The 23146-nt window shown below is 37.9% G+C and overlaps 1 protein-coding gene across 11 annotated transcripts in view; it reads right to left on the minus strand.

The window, feature by feature from the left end:
• Positions 1 to 22130, minus strand: part of RXFP1 (relaxin family peptide receptor 1) — a 139254-nt gene extending 117124 nt beyond the window's left edge. For 5 of the 11 annotated variants that reach the window (XM_023226464.2, XM_023226500.2, XM_023226511.2 and 2 more), the window contains exon 1: positions 15040 to 15183. In XM_023226464.2, the coding sequence (XP_023082232.1) occupies positions 15040 to 15154 (115 nt within the window). In that variant the 5' untranslated portion in view covers positions 15155 to 15183. Of the gene's footprint in view, positions 1 to 15039; positions 15353 to 22043 lie in introns of those variants that run through there. The other 6 variants (XM_023226473.1, XM_023226515.1, XM_023226436.2 and 3 more) reach the window with 5 other exon arrangements.
• Between the last annotated feature and the right edge of the window lie 1016 nt (positions 22131 to 23146).

Here is a 23146-nt window from a genome sequence, read left to right on the forward strand (position 1 = left end):
GACTTGGTCATAGCCTGTATCTTTCCAGTGACTCAAGTGCAATGGCCACGCCCTCTCTAAGGATTGCTTTCAGTTTCTGACATTGTAGTCCATTTTTGGTAATTTGCCTGAGTTACTTCCATTTTGTGCAAAACCTGGATTCGAATTACTAATATACTACCATCCTAACTCTGGCACGTGGCTTACAAAGACCTTCATGATCTGGTTCTGGTGATCCTCTCTAACTTCATCTCCAAGCATGTGCTTCAGCCCTCCTCTTAAACTACCCCAGACTTCTCATCATGTTCTGAGCCTGCCATGTCCTTTCCTGTCTCCATGACCTTGTGCAAGCTGTACCTGTCCTTGCAGTGCCCTTCTCTTCTCTCCCTGGGAAATAAAACATGGTAAATCTGCAACCAGTTCAGCTTGCTTGGCTAGCTTGTTTACCTGTTAATGGGAATAGGAATTCTCATCTTATAAAATGAGATATAATAAATGATAAAATATTATATAATTATAAATCATTTTATCATATATTATCTATAATAGTAATAGTTTATCATATGTAATATATTAATAATATAACAATATACATTATTTTATTATATGTAATAAAATAGAAATTACTTATTATATGTAAAAATAATAAAAATGAGAGAGAATTTGATTTTGGTGTTTGTATGTGACTGAAAAAACTCAGGCTTGGGAATCAGATAAGCTTAGGTGCGAGTTCTGGACTAAGTGTTGATGTGCCCATGACCTTGACAAATTTCTAAATTTCTCTCTTCATTCTGGAAAGGTGAGAAAACATTACCTTTCAGGGTTCATGTGAGGATCTAATCAGACAACATTTATGAGTGCTTATCATTTAACCAAAACATTAGCAATTTAACGACTCTTACCTATAACTTTAATAATGTAAATAATTCCTATTAATAATTAGAATAAGGCCGGGCATGGTGGCTCATGCTTGTACTCTGAGCACTTTGGGAGGCCAAGGCGGGTGGATCATCTGAGGTTGGGAGTTCGAGACCAACCTGACCAACATGGAGAAACCTCGTCTCTAATAAAAATACAAAGTTAGCCGGGCGTGGTGGTGCATGCCTGTAATCCCAGTTACTCAGGAGGCTGAGGCAGGAGAATCGTTTGAACCCAGGAGGCGGAGGTTGCAGTGAGCCAAGATCGCGCCATTGCACTCCAGCCTGGGCAACAAGAATGAAACATCTCAAAAAAAAAAAAAAAAAAAAAATCAGAATATCATAACATTGATTTAGAACACTTTGTGTATCTAAGTACATAGAATAAAGCACATTATAATATACATTAAAAATCTGCCGCAATTTCCCCAGAATAAATTTAAAAGTGGTGTAGGTCCCTGGGAGACTAATTAGAGAAGAATGTGATCGAGTAGTTTCTAGGGGGTGAGAGTGTCATGTGAGACTATTCCTTACTCCTACCAATTATTTATTATACATTCTATAGTTTTAGACATTGCATCAGAAAGAATTTGTGGGAGAAATTTAATAAATATGCCTAATAATTGGGGATTTTTCACACTTTGAATAACACTTTTATACACTGGTGTTTTCATCTATAATATTGTGATTAGTGTTGATTAAAGCAACAGGAAAAAAATATAGAAAAGTGTAGGGAAAAGAGATTAAAAATAAAAGTTACATGAAAGGCAGGTATAAGTGAAATATGAGGAACCACTATGGGCAGCAGAATAGAAAAGTAGGGAAAATTGGTATCAGAAAGAGTACAGAATTTTGAGCCAAGATATTTGAGTTAGAATCCAAATAGGGTAAGCACATTTTTTGTGTGTGACTTAAAAAATAAATGACCAAATAAAGATAGACTAACTCTATCTATCATTAGGCAAGTTTTGAAAATTCTGATTCTCCTATAGAAGTTTCTTGAGAGTAAGGGTAAATATACACATTCACTTGTGTCTATTTTACAGTGTTGGGAAATAGCTAAAAATTTGATATGATATGATTTGCAAATAAAAAGAGTGCATCTCTTACTAAGGTATTTCTTTATAATGATTATTTCTAATTACTGTGTCTTTGTGTTTATAATTACTGATTCTAGGGTATGTCCATGTATGCTTCCTTCATGGTTATTCCTTTTTTATTCTTCCACCACTAAAACTAGACATTTAGACTATACTTTATTGCTCAGGGAAGGTAGAACACAAAAAATCTTTCTAGAGTCCTCAGCTTCTTGGCTTTAAATTCCAAAGCTTTTTAGAGTCATGGCTTTCAATGGCAAAATACAGGTGCTTGAGAGACGAATATTTTTTCTTTCTTTTTATTTACTTCTTTTATTTACCATATTGGTCTTGAACATTAAGATCCAGTAATGAAGGACACAGAACATCCAGTCTTTCCACAACCTCTAGAGAGAGTTAAGGGTTACGCATGTATGATGCTCTCAAAGCAGTTTTCCTGAACCTGCTGAGAGTGAAATGTGAGAAGGAAGCACCCTGGCCCTTGCCCAAGGTTATTTATAGATTCAATGCCATCCCCATCAAGCTACCAATGAGTTTCTTCACCGAATTGGAAAAAACTGCTTTAAAATTCATATGGAACCAAAAAAGAGCCCGCATTGCCAAGACAATCCTAAGTCAAAAGGACAAAGCCGGAGGCGTCACGCTACCTGACTTCAAACTATACTACAAGGCTACAGTAACCAAAACAGCATGGTACTGGTACCAAAACAGAGATATAGACCAATGGAACAGAACGGAGCCTTCAGAAATAATGCCACACATCTACAACCATCTGATCTTTGACAAACCCGACAAAAACAAGAAATGGGGAAAGGACTCCCTATTTAATAAATGGTGCTGGGAAAATTGGCTAGCCATAAGTAGAAAGCTGAAACTGGATCCTTTCCTTACTCCTTATACGAAGATTAATTCAAGATGGATTAGAGACTTAAATGTTAGACCTAATACCATAAAAACCCTAGAAGAAAATCTAGGTAGTACCATTCAGGACATAGGCATGGGCAAGGACTTCATGTCTAAAACACCAAAAGCAACGGCAGCAAAAGCCAAAATTGACAAATGGGATCTAATTAAACTAAAGAGCTTCTGCACAGCAAAAGAAACTACCATCAGAGTGAACAGGCAACCTACAGAATGGGAGAAAATTTTTGCAATCTACTCATCTGACAAAGGGCTAATTTCCAGAATCTACAAAGAACTCAAACAAATATACAAGAAAAAAACAAACAACCCCATCCAAAAGTGGGGAAAGGATATGAACAGACATTTCTCAAAAGAAGACATTCATACAGCCAACAGACACATGAAAAAATGCTCATCATCACTGGCCATCAGAGAAATGCAAATCAAAACCACAATGAGATACCATCTCACACCAGTTAGAATGGCAATCATTAAAAAATCAGGAAACAACAGGTGTTGGAGAGGATGTGGAGAAATAGGAACACTTTTACACTGTTGGTGGGATTGTAAACTAGTTCAAACATTATGGAAAACAGTATGGCGATTCCTCAAGGATCTAGAACTAGATGTACCATATGACCCAGCCATCCCACTACTGGGTATATACCCAAAGGATTATAAATTATGCTACTACAAAGACACATGCACACGTATGTTTATTGCGGCACTATTCACAATAGCAAAGACTTGGAATCAACCCAAATGTCCATCAGTGACAGACTGGATTAAGAAAATGTGGCACATATACACCATGGAATACTATGCAGCCATAAAAAAGGATGAGTTTGCGTCCTTTGTAGGGACATGGATGCAGCTGGAAACCATCATTCTTAGCAAACTATCACAGGAAGAGAAAACCAAACACCACATGTTCTCACTCATAGGTGGGAACTGAACAATGAGCTCACTTGGACTCGGGAAGGGGAACATCACACACTGGGGCTTATCATGGGGAGGGGGGAGGGGGGAGGGATTGCACTGGGGAGTTATACCTGATATAAATGATGAATTGATGGGTGCTGACGAGTTGATGGGTGCAGCACACCAACATGGCACATGTATACATATGTAACAAACCTGCACGTTATGCACATGTACCCTAGAACTTAAAGTATAATAAAAAAAAAAAAATAATTAAAAAAAAAAAATAAAACTCTGTAGGGGGAGGGAGGAAGTGGAAATTGCTAAGAGAATTTGGGAGACTGCCTAAGCAGAAGTGATTCTTGTCTCAAATCCTAAAGTCCAGCTCAATGAAAGGGCAAGGCTCTAGAAGCAGGGTCTTGATGTGAGGGAGGCGATGGTGAATGGGTGAGCTAGACCCAGGGCCTTTGTCAGCCCCGAATCTGCCTGAGTTCCCAACAGGTGAGGAAGGACACTTGAGGGCTTCTTGTGCTCTCCTGAGAAGGCTATGAGCAGATGGTGGTGGTGGTCTTTGGTGATAAGCATGTGGATTAGCTGGAGAGCAATGTGGAAGAGCCGTTGAACGCTTTGATGGGTGCTGGTGTCACCCATCCCTGCCAGAGTGAGTTAACCATCAGGAGTAGCTGGCAAAGTGACTGGAGATGTTCACCTGTCTACCTGCCTCCTCAATTTTGATGTTTATGAAGCTGTCACCGAAATCAGATGCTGTTGGTCAGAAGGGTAAAAGGGTAGAGAAGGTAAGATTTCTTAAGTGATTGAGATTGTATTTTATACACAGTTCTACCAAAAAGACACCTCCACTCATATATATGTTTTTCACAGCACTATTCACAATAGCAAAGACATGGAATCTATCTAGATGTCCACCAATGGTAGATTGGATAAAGAAAATATGGTACCATGGAATATTACACAGCCATAAAAAAATCATGTCCTTTGCAGCAACAGCGATGCCGCTGGAGGTGATTATTCTAAGTAAATTCACTCAGAGACAGAAAAACAAATGCTACATGTTCTCACTTATAAGTGGGAGCTGAACACTGGGTGCATGGGTAAACATGCACAAAAGGATGGAGACAAGAGACACTGGGGATCCCAAAAGGGGAGGAGGTGGCAAATTCTGAAAAACTGCCTATCAGGCACTATGTTCATTTCTTGGGTGATGGGACCATTAGAAGCCTAAGCCTCAGCATCACACGATATACCCATGTAACAAACCTGCTCATATACCCCCAAATGTAAAAAAAAAAAAAAAAATCCAAACAAACCCAGATTGCATTTTAAAGAAAACGTGCCTGATTTTAAAACCGAGCTGCTTTGAATTAGCAAATTTAAATGTTCTATTATTTTGTTTAGGAGTCATGAGCTCTGAATTTTAGTCATAGAAACATAAAATGCAATTTTTGCACATCTGAGGTTTGTGGTCTATAAACAAGAAAATGTTTACACTATATATCGTACCTGGATTTGGTATGCTTAATGTTAATGATGGCATAAGATTTAAAGAGAGTGTGTGTGTGTGTGTAGTAGTTTATAACATTTCCTTCCACCCTCAAACTTCATGTCAGAGAATGCTGGCATTACCTTTGTTAACATTCCCTGAACCCCTCCCTAACCCCATGCTTTCTGAGGAAAAAAAGGACAAAAACTGAAGGGTGGATTCTCCTGAAAAAATTAGAAATAAATTTTGTGTTTGAGATGACCCTGTGGAGCAGGGGAACGTGTGTGTCAGGAGTGGATCAGGAGTGAGGGGCTGAGTGATTGGAGGAAACAGAGGGGCAGAGAGTGAGGCCAAGGGGCCTTGGATCAAAGAGAGAGAAATAGTGAAGAGTCAAACGCAGGCCAGGTGTAGTGGCTCAATCCCAGCACTTCGGGAGGCAGAGGTAGGCAGATGGCTTGAGCCCAGGCATTTGGGACCAGCCTGGATAATGTAGTGTGTCTTCCTCTCTATAAAAATTTTTTAAAAAAATAGGTAGGCATGGTGGCATACACTTGTAGTCCTAGCAGCTCGCAAGGCTTAGTTGGGAGGATTGCTAGAGCCAGGGGGCAGAGTTTGCAGTGAGCCAAGATTGCATCACTGCACTCCAGCCTGGGCCAGGAGAGCAAGACCCTGTCTCAAAAAAGACTCAAAGCCTCTAGGGGATTGAAGAACAGAAGAGGGCGTGGGGCTTTCAAATTGAATCTGCTATTTTTACTAGCATAGAAACTTTGAAAAAAGGTGCCCAAGAGCCAGAAGCGCTACAAAAAGCTTGTATAGATTTTTCCCATTAAAATGGATTTGATAGACAAATGACTTGCCACATTATTTTGGATCACCATTGAAGACAAATGCTCAGTGGTTGAGAAAATATCAACAAACAACAGCAGTCCCTCTTTCCTGACCAAGGAGCTTAAACTGCTATGCCGCAAGTTCACAGGATCAGGGGTAACGACTGCAATTAGAAGGGCAGAAATAAAAATCTAAATTTGACTTTGCTAAACTCGCCAACTCTCCTGATCTTAACACAAAGAGGGAGGTTAAATGGAGGTTAAGAAGCTAACAGAAAGCATGACTGATGATGTCATTGTGTCTAAGTTTGAAATGTGTGAGAAAGTAGAAACATTTATAAACCATGAGGCAGTTTTGCAATTTCCAGCAAATCAGCCACGACTGAGAAAGTAAAAACGGCAAATCTTCTGGACCATTGAAAATGAATCAAACATTTCTAGCCTGCTCTGGGAAAAACCCATTAAAATATCAAAAGGCTGGGGTGAGCAACAGAGGGTGAGAGAAGAGGATAAAAAGAATCCGAGGTTTTATGAGTGAAGACAATGGCAGAGTGGATTGTGCTGTATCTCAGAAGCCAGTGTGTGATGCACCTGAGAGCAGTGACTTTCATTAACTTATACTTGCAATATGTGCCTGGAAAAAGCTTCCAAAAAAGCTTCCTAGGGCAGTTTATCTGATTTCTTTCACTAGATCCAGGCACACACACATATAAATTTTATTCAAAATTTGTCATTTCATATCTATTTGCATGTTCTATTTTATACTGTTTTAATTTAAACTCTGTAAAGTAAGATTTATCTGTTTAAATGGTTACAACTACAAGAATCTGCAGGGTCATAACTTGCTTGTATTACTAGGATCAGTTGTTGGAACCAATTTACACAACACCGAAAAAAATCAACCAAAAATGTCCATGAACCCAGGTAACTGCAAAACGAGGGAGGGCTATAATCTGCAAATAGTATGTTTAACAGGCAGCTGTTCCCTATGAAAGTCCTCATTCATGAGGAGGAAGTATTTATTAGGGAAATGAGTAGAAATAAGAGTTTGGGTTGCAAGATTTGGGACCAAGACAAGAGGTTTCTCTTTGTGAGTATTCTGTCAGAAGGTGTGGTGAGACTAAGGAATACAGAGAATCATTAAGAGAGGAAGGAGAAATTAAGCGCTAAGGGAGAAAGAGGAACTGGTAATTAGAACTGGAAGCCAGTATCTAGGTTGCTTAGCCAGGAAAGGGAAAGCTGCAGGGAGTTCACTTGGCACTAAATAGACAATCTGTGGGAGAGAAGCAAAGGAGGAGAAACCAAGCATGTAGCAGGATCAAAACTTAAAGGAATTTGAGAGCAGTGGCTCACGCCTGTAATCCCAGAGCTTTGAGAGGCTGAGGTGGGTGGATGGCTTGAGCCCAGGAGTTCGAAACCAGTCTGGGCAACATGGTGAAATTCCCATCTCTACAAAAAATACAAAAATTAGCCGGCGTCATGGCACGCACCTGTGGTACCAGCTACTCAGGAGGCTGAGGTGGGAGGATCACTTGAGCCCAGCAGGTTGAGACTGCAGTGAGCTGTGATCACACCACTGCACTCCAGCCTGGGCCACAGAGCAAAACCCTGTCTCATAAACAACAAAACAAGCAAGCGAAAAAAGAGATCAGACTTTCATGATAGCAGAGTTTACAACCAGTGTGGGATTTATGTTTTACCATATCAGGAATGAATACCTTGGGGTCGTTTAACGTAACAGTGAGGATGCTCTATGTTGCTCTGTGAGTGTCCTTTCAATCCCCACAAAGATGAGGATTGAAACATGTTACTCTGTCTCAGGAAACTGTGTGTGCTGGGGTGGGGAGAGGGAAGAAAACAGTAAGTTTAGCGATATTCGACTCCCTTCGACCAGGGCCTCCACTGTCCGCCCTCTCTGGCGCCTGCATAGGCAGAAAGACAGAAGAGATGGCATTCTTTTTTAGTGGCAAGGAAGAGGTTATGGGAGTGGTGAAGCACACAGGTATTTGGTGCCTACATTATCTGGGGCACCCAGAAAAAAAGAGGGCATTTCTCTGGACACTAGAAATGTCTGATAAATTCTGATAGCCTATAAATTACTCCTGAGAAGTTGGCAAAGTTTATTCTGCTGTAGCAATGCTCAGTCTCATTTTTCAACCTGTGGCACATGATGCCTCTCTCACCTTAGAGGGGTGACCCCAGCGGCCAAATTCATGATTTGCATGGCATGTGATGGAAAGGGCTGCCATCTTTGGAGATGACTCTCTTGTCTGGAGAATAGGATAGGACCATGGACTGGAGAGGAGATATTAATAGTGAAGATATCCACTGGGTGTTGACTTACTCTGAGCATTTTTTTTTCTTTTTCTGACCACAGGGTCTTGCTCTGTTGCCTAGGGTGGAGTGCAATGGCACCATCTTGGCTCTCTGCAACCTCTGCCTCCCAGGCTCAAGTGATCCTCCCACCTCAGCTTCCTGAATAGCTGGAACTACAGATGCTTGCCACCACGACTGGCTAAAGTTTGTATTTTTTGTAGAGACGGGGGTCTCGCCATGTTGCCCAGGCTGGTCTTGAACTCCTAGGTTCAAGCAATCCACCTGCCTTGGCTTCCCAAAGTGTGGGATTGTAGGCATGAGTCACTGCCCCCCGCCTTACTCTAAGCATTTTTAAAGTCCCTTTCATTAAAGTTCCTCTGGGCCTGGCTGCAAACATGGTGATGGGCAGGTGCCATGAGAACCTTTCTCTCCTTGGTTGTGAGAATGATTTAAATGTTTTTCTACAAGGTAGGTATGTGAAGAGGGATTATACTAGCTTAGTGTATTGGGAAAGTCTTAATCATTGAGGCTAGGATTTTGGTAGATAATAAATTTATTTTAATAATTTCTGTCTAGGTTCTATTTTCAAGTGATATTTCACCCTTTTGATATTTCTTGCCCTTTTTGTCCTACATATGAAATTTGGAGACCCACTTTTAAAAGTGAATTAAGAATAAGGAGCTGAAAACTAAAGGGAACACAGCTATATGGCCTTACTTTCTTTCTATGTGAAAAATGAGGATGTTGTCCTTTATAGCTTTACCTTGCCTTCCAACTCAAAAAAATCTGATTTTTTATGAAACTGAAATTAAAAATAGTACTTGAGCAACATTAAATAGAAACTGTCTAAGTAATAGCAATTTGCTCGAGGATCAGACTGTGGGAAGTGGAAAAAGAAACTTCATTTTTCCTTAAATGAATTAGATGAGAACCAAGGGAAAAGATTAGTAGGAGACAACAGCATAACTATACATATATATATTTTTATAGTTTTATATATAACTATACACATACATGTGTTATATATATATATATTTATTTATTTTTTGAAGATGGAGTCTCGTTCTTGTTACCTAGTCTGGAGTGCAGTGGCATGATCCTGGCTCCTTTCAGCCTCTGCCTCCTGGGTTCAAGCGATTCTCCAGCCTCAGCCACCCAAGTAGCTGGAATTACAGGTGCCCACCACCACACCCAGCTAACTTTTGTATTTCTAGTAGAGACAAGGTTTTGCCATGTTGGCCAGGCTGGTCTTGAACTCCTGACCTCAAGTGATCCTCCTGCCTTGGCCTCCCAAAGTGCTGGGATTACAGGCGTGTGCCACAGCGCCTGATCAACTATATGTTTTAATCAATGGAATAACTCATATAATTACATGGCCTCTCAGCTCAAGTGGATACTCAATCCTCTAACAAAAAAATTATTTACAATCTCAACAGCTTTTTGTTTTTTTAAGTGTGAATCTTACTATTAAAGAATATATCAGATTATCTCTGTTTCATTTGTAGCTAATCATGTGGGTAACGTTTTGGTTCAACTGAGCACCCTGTCTAAACGTAGACGTAGGATTGCATTTGGAAACAGGAGCTAAGGAGAGAGAGAGAGAGCTGTGTCCATCTGCACTGGAATTCAACGAGAACTTGAGTTCCTGGAGCAATCTGGGAGGAGGAGTTGAGGAAGAATGATGGTGAGAGAGAGGTGGAAAGAGTTGCTGGCACAATGGCTAGAGGCAAGGGCTCCAGGTGGCCTAGACCAGCTGGTGAAAAGTCCCAAGAGTACCATTCCCAAAGATTAACTCTCAGAATTTTTTTTGAAAACATTGATGATTTTCAAAAGGCATATTCATTATCATAAAAGACTGAAGAAATCAGGAGACCCAGTTAATTTAGGTAGTACTGAAATAATTATAAAATGAATCTATTTAACAAATCTAATAATATCCAGGCTGCTATAAAATACAGTTATTTAGTAGGAAAATACCAAGTTCTAACATGAACAACACGATATCTCACTTTACACTGTCCTTTTTTCCACTTGATATTTATTTTTGTTGTGATAGAGAACAAAACCTAAATTTGAAATATTCACAACTTGCCCCTGCTTATCTCCAAAGAAGGAAAGAGCTTTTGGTTTAGTGTTGGGTCCTTGTTGTTCTGATCACAGAAATAGATGAAGCTGTAGAATTTAAAAAGATGAAAGAGTATTGGATCACTACACATAGGCAGGAAATAGACCTGTTGGGGTTGTGGGGCTAACAAAATATCCAGGAGGAGGAAGAGGTAAGCTAACATAGGAATTAAGTCAATATTTATTGGCACTTGCTATATGTATAGCTAAGTGTCATGTGCTGCAAACAAAAGTGCTTTCTATATATTCATATTATTTACATATACTAATTCATCAGTTGTTGGTGTACACTGAGGAATATATACAAAGCAGATAGCACCAGCTCATAAGAGGAGATATATAAACTCCTAGCATGGATTTGTTGATCTTGTCTTGGATGGGGAGGCCCTCACCGTAGGTGGTGGAAGCCCCGGATTTACCAGCTTTGAGACCTTGGACTGGTCAATATTTCCTTATGGATTAATATCTAAAATAGAGAAAGATCTAACTTGTTTGAAGGCCAGTGAGCTAGGTCAGGGGTCTGTTAAGGTCACTTTAAATTCTACATTATAATTTAAGACAGTGTTAGCATCAAATCATGTTTAACAGCATAGGCTTTTTAAGGAGATAGACTTAGATTCAAATCTCCTTTGCATCATTACTAGGAAGTGGTGCCAGGAATGCTACCAGATATTTCTCATTCTCTGTTTCCTATTTTGTAAAGCGAGAATATCTCATAGGGTTATTATAGGAATAAAATAAGATCATGTTTGTAGAGCACTTACATTGTTCCTCATCCATGGAGACCTCTCAATAAATGGGAAATAGAAAAACAACTACACCCATAAACATAAGGATTGAAATCAAATGGTCTAAATGCTTACAGTTTTTCAGACAAAATGTTAAACCTAACTAGAATATTCAACTCCAGGCATTTTAGTTTAACAAGTTTGTACTCATGTGTGAAACTGTGCTTGAAAGACTATTTAGTTCACAAACGTAATAATTTCCCTTTATGTAGATCAGGGTGCATTTGCACAGATTCATTAATTTTCCTTCCATTTGAAACTTAAAAATATGATTCAAAATACATAGTAAAAACAATACAAAATTGCCAGCAGCCCCCACAATATAAGGTGGTGAGAAGTTATTTAATTGGTACCATGCATGTTACTCGGGTGAAGGATACCCTAAAAGTCCTGACTTGACCACTATGCAATCTAGGCATGTAACAAAATTGCACTCATGCCCCATAAATTTATACAAATTAAAAAAACCCAACCGCCCCCAAAGTATAAGGTGGAACACAGTATACCTCCGTGGTCTGCATATTGGTGTATTTATTCTCCCATCTTTTGGAATTGGATAAATATGTCCACATTCTCTTTTTCCATGTACTAACCAAGCTAACGGTCTGTTCTGGAATTGTCTCTTCCTTTTCTCTTCTTCATAGTTACAGAAGAAAACTGTTACAAGTTATGAGAGTACTGGGATCCGAAGCAAAGGCCAGGTAGCCTGGTAAGTGTCTCTAGGAGTCTGAAAGTGAGGACCTTACTAAGCTGGGCCAGTCCTCGGCAAAATACTAAAGTGGATCAAGCTTATGTTTGAACTCCTTCTATTTCCTGTATCTTCACTTGTTCCCTGCCTATCTAAAACATTAAGTAAAAGAATGGTTTTGCTTAGTGAAATCATTTAAGAAATAATAAAGCATTGTCTGATAAGAACTTAAAATACAAGTTGTCCTGGGGATTGCTTTTTAATTACGAATCTTGAAATAATTATATACTTACAAGAAGTTGAAAAAATAGTATAGAGAGGTCCTATACAGCTTTCACCCAGCTTTCCTTAATCTTACATAATTTTGGTACATTACAAAACTAAAAAATTAACATTGGCACAATACAATTAATTAGACTATGGACAGAAGGATTTTTAAAGAGTGAAAAATTCTTAAGGCTAAAAGGAAATCTTTTCTAAGTCTTAATGTCACCTCTGTTTGTGTGGACCTCAATTTTTGCACTTGTCTTATTGAATTGAATTTAAATCAACTTGCGGTCTTCTCCATTCTATCCCTTCAGAGCAGGGACCATGCTTACTTTAATAAGATAGGTGAATAAAGCATGGTCACTGCTCTGTCATGCATAGGTATTTTTGGTTGAAAGGATGACTAACAGTTGCTTACATCTGTAACGGGCTTTATAGTTTTCAAAGCCCATTTATACACATTATGGCTACTGAGAATTATCATGGTCTAGGGGAGACAGCACGGGCTTTGAAAGCATTCCAATCTTGGCATTTATTAGCTCGAGTCTTGTGACAAGGCACTGAATGTCCTACCTTGTGTGCTTAATTGTATCCACATAATAGAGTTGTTGTGAAGATTCAGGAGGTAATTTTTGTAACAAAGAACGGAATACAGGAGGTCTGAGAGGTAGACAGGGTAAAGGATTTGATTGCCATTTCACATGCTCAGAAGAGGTAAATCATTTGCTGAAAACCATAGAACTGGTACATGGTAGTGCAGCTAAGCATCTTAGGTTAGGTGTCTTCCATGATATCACATCGCCTTTCCCGTAACAGGAAAGTGGATATAAAAACAAAATAAAACAAAACAAACACACAGAGAAACAACCACCATGGGGCATTTACAGAGGTGTAAGAATTTGTCCTTATGCGTGGTTGTTGATTTCCGTTGCTGTGTGCCCAGGAAATTCTCACTTATGTGAAGCCTGGGTGAGGGGCTAAACTCAAGGTGAACCCTGGCTGTGGGTGCTATTTCAGGGGGTCCCTGACAAGTGTTCCCCCACCCTAACATGCAGTTAACACCATGTAGCCAGGAATTGGCTTGCCAAACTTTGCTGCAAATGTTTATGCCCTCATTTCCTGGGGAAGGCGTGGAAGGATGAGAACTTGGAGCTCTCAACTTACACTACATTCCCAAATTTTCTTTTGAATCAAAAGAGAAGCTAAATTTAAAGAGACAGAGGGTTTTGGCATCATCATGACCATCATTATTATTTCCTGCTCATGAAAATAATTATTAACAAAAAGGTACATGTAAACATGGAATTTTTTTCCTAACCTGAAATGACTGGTAACACAGTGGTCAAAGTTGCTTCTCAACCTGCCCTAAACACTTTTTATATACCCTTAAATTCTTTATACTAGAATGACTATTCTGGAAATATTCCTCTGGCTTATTTAATCTGTTCATTTCATTGAAATGGAATAGGGATGGTAAAATATGGTATTATTTTTGAAGCTGTTGGCCACAAATATCAAAAGCTCTGGTAGTTTAAACATGGAATTATAATTAGAAACATTACATTTTCGGTGGTGGTTTGCAATTTATTGTTTTCCCTTCAGTTAAAAAACAGGAATGTCAGTAAGCAACATTAGTGATGAAGAAAGCTAGGACTAGAATATTTCCCTGGGATTCTGAATAGTTTCTGTGGTTTTGATGCCATCCTTTAATTTTAACTCTAGATGAGATGGAGTAGAGGGAAGGAGGAAAGAAGGAGAAAAAGGAAAATATAATCACTTTGACACATTGCAATTGGGAGAGTCAGGATTGAAAGACATTCCTTAATAGAAGAGCTCAGAGTTAATAAAACTTATGCAAACTTTTAAGAGACAGAACTATAAAAAGGCTTGTTAACTTCTAAATTAGTGAAAGCCCACATTCCCGGAATCATAAAGGACTAAAGATACCCAGAAAGTTTTGTTCTTGGTTTGGCTTTGACTTTTTCATATTTATTACCTAAGAAACAAAAACATTTTATTTCTATCTACATACTATAATTCAAATGGAGCTTAACACACAACAGCTGTTTCCCTTGAATTTAAAAAAGATTTTCTGAAAAATAAACCATAGCACACATAGAGAAAACAAAATTTGTCATTATAGTAAAAATAACATGCCCACTTGGAGCTTCTTTTGAGCCTATGTTTTTCATTGCTTTGTGCTTTCCCTTGTTTTTCTTTCAAGGAACAGTGATAAATCTTGCTGAATAAAAAGAGTTTTAAGAATGCATCTCCCTGCCCAGAAGCACACCTATGATAGCAAAGCACAAAGGATAAGGGCGACAGAGCATTACAACTACACAGAAACTGGCACAAATGTAAGGACATTCCTAGGATTTTCCAATGAATATATTCCTTGAATACAGTTTAAGAATTACTACTCTTTAAACATTATAATGTTGCTTATAATATCAATTATATGAATTGGTTATTATGAAGCCTAGGTTTACATAGCACATCAGTCTTGCTTCACTATTGACTATGATAAGATATTACAGTTTTTAATACAAATACCAGACATTTACTAAGAAGAACAATTCTGAAGTGAGATTACAATTTTATCAGTAAATGCATTTTATCTTAAAAGCATAAATATAAGGAATAAACATTTGTGCTTGTGGTTATTCCACAAAATACTAAGGTATACAAAATTAGATACTGAGCATACTTACAATATTTTCCAATAATTAAGATGTAGAAGAAGACAGGACCAGATGTCATTTCCTTCTCTCTGAGCAACTGATTAATGAAAGTGAACAAAATTTGGTCTTGGTTTCTGAATCGCATACAGCTCACGGTGGTTGTGTGCTATTTCTGTCTGCAATCTTAGCAGCTACAAAGCAGTCCTCCCTCCTTCCACTCCCATTTCCTTTCTCTGTCTCTTTCCATTCCCTCTTTTTTTCTTTCCTCCTTTCTATTCTCAGGATCTCTCCTCCCTGCCCTCCTTCTCTAAATGTCCTAATCTCCTTCTTTACACAAACGCACACGTGTGCACACACACACACACACACACACAAAGCTAAGCAGCAATAAAGTTTCAGAGAACACACAGGATATCTACAAACGAGGGTGTATACAAACTCTGAGAAATGTCTGAACTGATCAAAGATACACTACCAGAAAGAAACTGAGCTAGAGATCTCTCATAAGCAAAAACCTATTTTTTCCCCTTGTGACATAGGACTAGGAAAAGAATGGAATTACACAGGGCAAAATGACTTTGTGGAATTAACTATGGGGTAGGAATTAAAGTGTAACTACAGCAATCGTTTATAAACTGTTTGAGTTTGGGAATTCGAACAATAGGATATTGTTGAAAGAAGAATACAAAGGAATAAAACAACTTAAAATCCTTTTGAACTTGTGAATTTTGCTACAATGGAGACGATGACGTCCATCCACTGGATGTCCTGGAGCAAAGCCGGCCTGGGTTTAAATTACAGGTCCCCTGTGACTTTAGAGTTATGCAGGTGCTGACTCTTGGCTGAGCCTTGCTTTTCTGGAGCAAAATATGTACGCAACAAGGTAGCTCTGATGGCCAGCACAGGGCATAGTGAGGGGTGTAGGTCCTACTGCATTACAGGTGATTATTAACTGTCAGTCATTCATATAGTGATTTTTATTATTTGACCAGTTGGGGAAAAAGTATGAAAATGCAATGAACATTTCTGTAGACTGCATTTTCTTTTAACCAGACTGGGTCGTTCTTATTTTGCAACTTGCTGATGAATTTCTGGAACAAATGAGTAGTAGCTCGTTGACATGAGGAATTTATGTTTGAGGTTAATTCTCCCTACTTGTAGATATACAAGTAGAATCTGCTTGGATTACATATCTGTACATCATTGACTTCAATATAATAAGCCTATTTCTAAATAAGGGCTAAAAGGTTATACTAACACTGCTTCCTCTCCCCATAAATATAATTAATTCCATGAAAGAAGAATTATAGAAATCTTCACAAGTCCTTATTCATTTAGCAGTAGATTTATTTAGTGAAGACACTGTTCTTTTGATGGACATGCTTGTGGTTAACTGAATTTAGTCCCATAAAATGTTCACTGCTTTTAATAATACTTGAAATATTTTAAAATTATTATGTCAGTGGTTCATGGATTTTTTAAAAATTTATTTACAAATAGTAGTTTTTTGGAAGGATGCTGTGGAACATGTCAAGGGCAGTATCAGAAGGAGGACCCATAAGAAGCTTCTTAATAGTAAAACTGAAGAACTTGCTTTGGGAAGTGTCAATAAAAAGTAAGCTGTTGATACAGAGGTCTTCAAAATCATTCTGATGTTATTGTGCAAACTTTGAAAATTTTGCCAGAGTGCATATCACAGATACATACAATTAGCGGGCCGCTAGCCAGGAAGTACTCGTTAACAATGTATTTTAAATCTTCTCAAATTATTAGGGCAAAATTTCCAAATCATCTCTCATTTTATTAAGAATCTATTAGGTTTTACTAAAATAGATGTTTATCTGAATGAATAATTTTCATTGTTTGTTTTCTCAGGGTGTCACTTCTGTCTTATTTTTGGCAAAGGCAGTGAATCTGGCATATTAGTTTTATAGAAGTATTTTGGTGGCAAAACCCAAAAGTGAATATAGCATACCCTGGCCATACATTGAGGTAGGTACTGTTTGTACTATGAACTGGAGAATTCCTTATTGTGAGAGGCTGTCCCTTACATTGTAGAATGTTTAATAGCCTCCCTGGCCTCCACCCATTAGATGCCTGTAGCACTCTCCAGGTGCAACAATTAAAGGTGTCTCCAGCAGCTGGCAAATGTTCCTGAAGGACAAGATCACTCCTGGTTGAGAACCACTGCATTGTAGCAAAAGACTCCCCTAAGTAATCTTTAGGTATTATTATTATTATTATTATTATTATTATTATTATTATTATTTTTAACCAGATTACTGAAATAGAATTCTCTTAATATTTGAATTAAAGTGTGTTTTCTCATTCTCTTGTTTTGCAGTTTGAAGACACATATTAAAGAGTTTTAAAAACACATAGATAGTGTATGTTCTTAGCCTTCTCTTCCTGCCTACATTGTTCAATGATAAACTTGCACTCTGGGCCCAATAGAATCTGTGATGTCAATGCCTCCACTTGGCTGAGCATGTCAGGGGTTTCTACCCTAGACATAGGCTAATACAGGCTGATACCCTTTCTTATCTTTGAATCTCTTCTTAAAACCTTATTGAGGCTCTTTGAATAATAACAAAAACTTCTATTTGAAAATTACTTCTGAAACCAACCTAGTGAGTCAAACCAAACAAGCATTGTTAACCTGCCTGCACTGTACAGATCCACAACAATCCTGTGGCTTTTCCATCCTACCATGACGGAAATAAACCATGAGTTTTTTTTTTTTTCTTTTTCAGCATCAGCCAGGGTATAACCAGTTTTAAAACTGAGTAATGGCACTTGAGGGCTTCTGTCCATGTTTCTGAACCTTTTCACAATCACCATTTTCAACAGTAGAAAAAGCCATTTTATGATGTGTTTTTTTGATTGTAGACCTGGGAAAGTCCCAGTGCGAGAGGCTGGTAAAACCTCAATAAGACCTTCATCATGTAGAGATATTCGGATAATAGTAAACCAACCATACATTAAAAATATTAAGTGCAATCTAAAGGCTAAAATGCATGCTGCCAAATTGTTCATTCTATGCATCCATTTCTAGTTGACAGCTGTCAGTCAGGCAAGACCCTTGAAGAACTCATCACCTCTGTGTCACACCAAAAATACTAGCTGCTTGATTTAGCATTAAACAATTCCGAAATGAAATGACTTTTAGGGAGTGATACCTAGCAAAATGTGCAACTGGGACAGAGCAGTTAGTAGGCAGAGGTATTTCTTAAAATATTTTGTATAAAACCTAAACAATTTTACCCTAGATGAAAACTGACCAGAAGCTATTGTCATTTTAGCAGGAAATCAACCATTACATTGTAAGCCAAGTCCCATGTGGATTTTCGTGTTGCCCTATATCCAGTTGAGGGATATAACAGGGAGATAACAGAATTTAGTGACCCTCTGCAAAACTGGTAATGTGAAGAAGAGGAGGGCAGTGTCAACAAGTCAACACTTATCTATCCATCTCTGTATCATCTTACACAATAAGTGCAAACTCTGGGCAGGGCTTAGTATTAACTTTGTTTTACATAGCTCCCTTAATTGAATATATTCAAGCTTTAGGCTCATTCTATCTAGATTGAGCCTACCTTGCTCAAGACTGATGGGACTGGTGCTCTTTGCGCTAGCCTGATAATCTCAATGTTCTCTCCTTTGGGCACTATCTCCTGCTGATGCTTCTTCATGCTTCATTTGAGGCTACCTGATTTATTCCGGGGTATTTCCTATATGCTGGAAGACAGAAGAAATTAGAAAAGTAAAAGTGGCTTGTTCCAGAAATACCAGTAGAACATTGGGAGTTCTGGTCCCACTTTTGCTCCTAATTAGACATGTAAACTCTGATAAGTCACTTAAAAGCTTTAGTCTTCTTACCTCACTAGTAAAACAAATAGTCAATCTTTTAGATGTATTATAGCCCTATCACTTTATGAAATATGATACTCTGCTTTAAGATAATTTATGAATTATGGAGACAGAATGTACACAGCTGATTGTCTGAAATATATATATATTTTTACATTTTTCAATAAATATAAATTGATGCCATGCCATGAACATAATGTATTAAAGGAGGTATGAGAGATCATCAAGGAGACTGGTTTGGAGGGCCAGGTAGGGTCAAGTGTGGAAGATTTTTTAGAGAAGAAGAGCTGTGTACTGAATGTGGAAGACAAAGAAAGACATAGACTGAGAGAGAGTAATGGAAACAACATTTCAAATCAAAGACAAGTAAGTGCAAATGCTCGGCATGTGCAAATAGCAGGTCTGGATGGGTTTATGGCCAGAAAATAACATAATTGGTATTGGAGAGCTGTGGAATAATTAGTTGTTGGAGAGTGTCAAACATTAGGTTGATTAGTTTATTTTTTAATGTAAAATTTAAATATAAATTCATAATCAACATACGGTAATTGTACATACTTATGTGATGTCTCAATGCTTGTATACATTTTATAATGTTCAAATCAGGGTAATTACCTTCTATCACTTTAAACATTTATCATCGCTTTGTCGTGATAACATTCAAAATCTTCTAGTATCTTCCACTATATCTTCGACTATACACTGCATTGTTATTTGCTACAGTCATCCTGCTGTATAACAGAAACACCAGAAGTTATTCTTTGTGTCTAAATGTAACCTCGTACTTGTCAACCAACCTCTTCCCAGCCTCTGGTAACCACTATTCTACTCTCTACTTCTGTGAAACAAGCTTCTTTAGATTCCACGTATAATATTATGCAGTGTTTGTCTTTCTGCGTCTGCCTTATTTCACATGACATGTTCTCCAGCTTTATCCATTTTGCTGTAAATGACAGGATTTCATTCTGTTTTATGGCTGAATGGCATTCCATTGTATCTATCTATCTATCTATCTATCTATCTATCTATCTATCTATCCATCCATCCATCTATCCATCTATCCATCCATCCATCTATCTATACAGTTTTCTTCAATCATCTGTAGATGGGCTTTTAGGTTGAGTCTATACCTTGGCTACTGTGGATGGTGCTGCAATAAACATGGAAGAGCAGATATCTCTTTGACATACTGATTTCTTTTCCTTTGTGTATATCTCCAGTAATGGGATTGCTGGATCCTACGTTAATTCTATTTTTAATTTCTTCAGGCACCTTCATTCTCTTTTCCACAATAACTATATAACAATTCCTCATTTAATGCCACTGACAGGTTCTTGGAAACTGTGGCTTTAAGTGAAATTGCAAACTGTAAGCCATAGGAAGTAACTCCTGTTTATATATCAATTAGCCTATGATAAAATTGGTTCTGTTATACAGTATGTCTTTTAACTTAAAGTCACAATTTCCAATAACTTATCCATGCTGTTAAGTAAGGACTTGCTGTACTAATTTACATTCTCACCACCGGTGCCTAAGGCTTCCCTGTTCTTCAATTTCTGGGCAATGGAGTGATATGAGCAAAAGGAGACTAACAAAGAAAACTAGTTTCATGACCATATGATACAAAAGATGAGAAAGAGCAGAGACTCTAGGTAAATGAGGCTATTGAGTAACAGAAGTAAGTCAGCTATTATGGTCTGTGTGACTGAGAAGGCATGCAAACACAATATATTACCAGAAAGAACATAATCTTAATAGTGGTTAATCATGAACACACTGACATTAGAACAGCGATGTCCAACAGAAATACAAGTGAGCTACAGATGCAATTTAAAGTTTTCTAGAAGCCATACTTAAAAAGTAAAAAGAAACAGATGAATCACTTTTAATAATAAATTTTATTTAACTCAGGATATTAAAAATATTACCACTTCAACATCTGATCAATATAAAAATTATTAAAGAGATATTTTTTATTAATGAGATAAATTATTAATGAGATAAGAGGTACATGCGCAGGATTGTTACAAAGGTATATTGTGTGATGCTGATGTTTAGAGTGTGAATGAATCCATTGGGAATGTAAATTAGTTCAGCCACTGTGGAGAGTAGTTTGGAGATTTCTCAAATAACTAACACTTTATTATTTATCTTTGAAATTCAGTATGTATTTTACTATGCAGCACAATTTGGAGCAACTACATTTCAAGAGTTCAGTAGCTGCATGTGGCTGGTTGTTACCCCGTTGGATGGTGCAGTTCTAGAGGATGGGGCAAGAGGTTTCACGATTCCATCAAGTTATACTTTATCATATTAAACATAACCATAGGATGTCCTACATATAAAGATTTATAGAGCTTCAGTAGTTTTAACCTGATGGTCATGTAAAAACAATAGTTTCCATAATTAAGTCAAATTTTAATAAAACAACGGGGACAACATAAGGTTACCAAACTTAATTTTGTCAAATAAAAACATTAATAGCAACAATAAAGGCCCTACCATTTATCTTTTACCATCATTTGATAAATGTAAAGACATTTTAATATCACAAAATTAGGAAAGTTATAATGTTCAAACACAGTCCTCTAAACAGAATATATTTAGTTTCACTAAAAATGACTAACTTGTCCTTATTTTTCTTATTTCATTGCAGATGAACAAAAAGTCCCACAGACCCTGTCTGTGGACCGTGATTTGGGAACCACTGATCTAGTCCAGGCTCAGGGTCTCTCTGATAGCACAAGTCCTTCAAAATCATGTAGGACACAGTAGCTTCAAACAGCAATGCATTCTGTTAGCTATTAACCAGTGTTTTGAGTCATGGTCAACGAATCTAGGTACTGCCTTTGTATGTCTCCCTGTTAGCATCTGTTGGAGGCCCTAAGCCTTAGTTTAAAGGCTGCTATCTTGGCTTCTGCTTTAAGACAAGGGAAGTAATAGATGGTTTCATGTGCAGAGCTAATCTGCCACATTCCAGGGATTGACACTTGAGGAACAGGGGCTTGTTACCTCTATAATTCCAAGGTTGCCCTGTGGGGCATCTTGGATAAAGACTGGGAAGTCAGGGTTTCCTCATTTCTTTGGCTCCTTCCAGGTAGTGCTAACTTTTGATTTGGGTACAGATTTGGCTTCTTGCAATGCTATAAGAAATATTTTCTGACCTATGGTGAACTTTGCAGAAGAGGCCTCCATTAACAAAGTTGTTTTCTTCCTTTTGCTTTTAGAAGGCTTATCAGTTGTATAGGTTAGATGATCTGTGGAAAAAATACAACCACAGAACCTCAGTTGCTTAAGTCAATGAAATTTATTTCTCATTTTCCATGACCATCATGGTTATCATAAGTCAGTGGAGGGCTCTGATCACCATAGTCTCTTAGGCACCAGGCTGATGGAAATTCTGTATTGACACACACATCCATGACTGTCAAGGCAGGACACAGGAAACAGCAAATTCTGTCTGGAAGGGATCCACAGCATGTCTGCTTAAATTTCATTGGCCTAACTTCAAAGTGATAGGGAAAGGACAATCCATCCCTGAGCCTGGAAGGAGGAGAGCTAGAAGTATTTTGATGAACATTACTAAGGATAACTTCAGTCTGCCTTTCTGATCTCTAGGCATAATACAGTAACCTCTTTTTCAAGAGAGACATTCTGGAAGTTACACCTAGTCACAGTGTCAAGCTCACACTTCAGGATCTTTGGGTGATGCATAGTACGTGGCTCCTACATGACATCTAGATGTGAATTCTCTTGATTTAATATCTGTGAACTAAAAAGATAAGCTATCTGCCCTGACCTATGTTTCACAAGAGTTACAAATAACTGTAATAACATTCTGATTAGAAAAGAGAAGCCTAGAAAATCCTGCTGGGTAGAACAAGGTGAGGCTGTTTAACCTGAGGATGGGAAATATTCCTTAATTAGGCCCAGAGATTGTTCCCTAGCAGGGGATGCCCAATTCATTTTTAATTATGGCCCTTTGTCTACACTCTGGAAGATCCTTCCTTTGCATTGATTTGAATTGGCCACCTCTAAAGTGAATATTGCAGAATATGCCTCTTTTGGGTAACAGGATGGATGAGTACTGAGAAAAAGAAAGATTGGCAAAGGAAAAGACAAATGGCAAGCAAATGGATCATTAACTATTGTACGTTGAACGAGAATATTGTTAGGCTTTATGAACTGGTGTATGTGAAGCTTGCAAAGAACATGAAATGTAACTTCTATTATCACAAGTCATAAATGCACATATTAAAAATAATTA

This window comes from Piliocolobus tephrosceles, chromosome 3 (genome assembly GCF_002776525.5).
Source record: "Piliocolobus tephrosceles isolate RC106 chromosome 3, ASM277652v3, whole genome shotgun sequence".
Lineage (NCBI taxonomy): Eukaryota > Metazoa > Chordata > Mammalia > Primates > Cercopithecidae > Piliocolobus > Piliocolobus tephrosceles.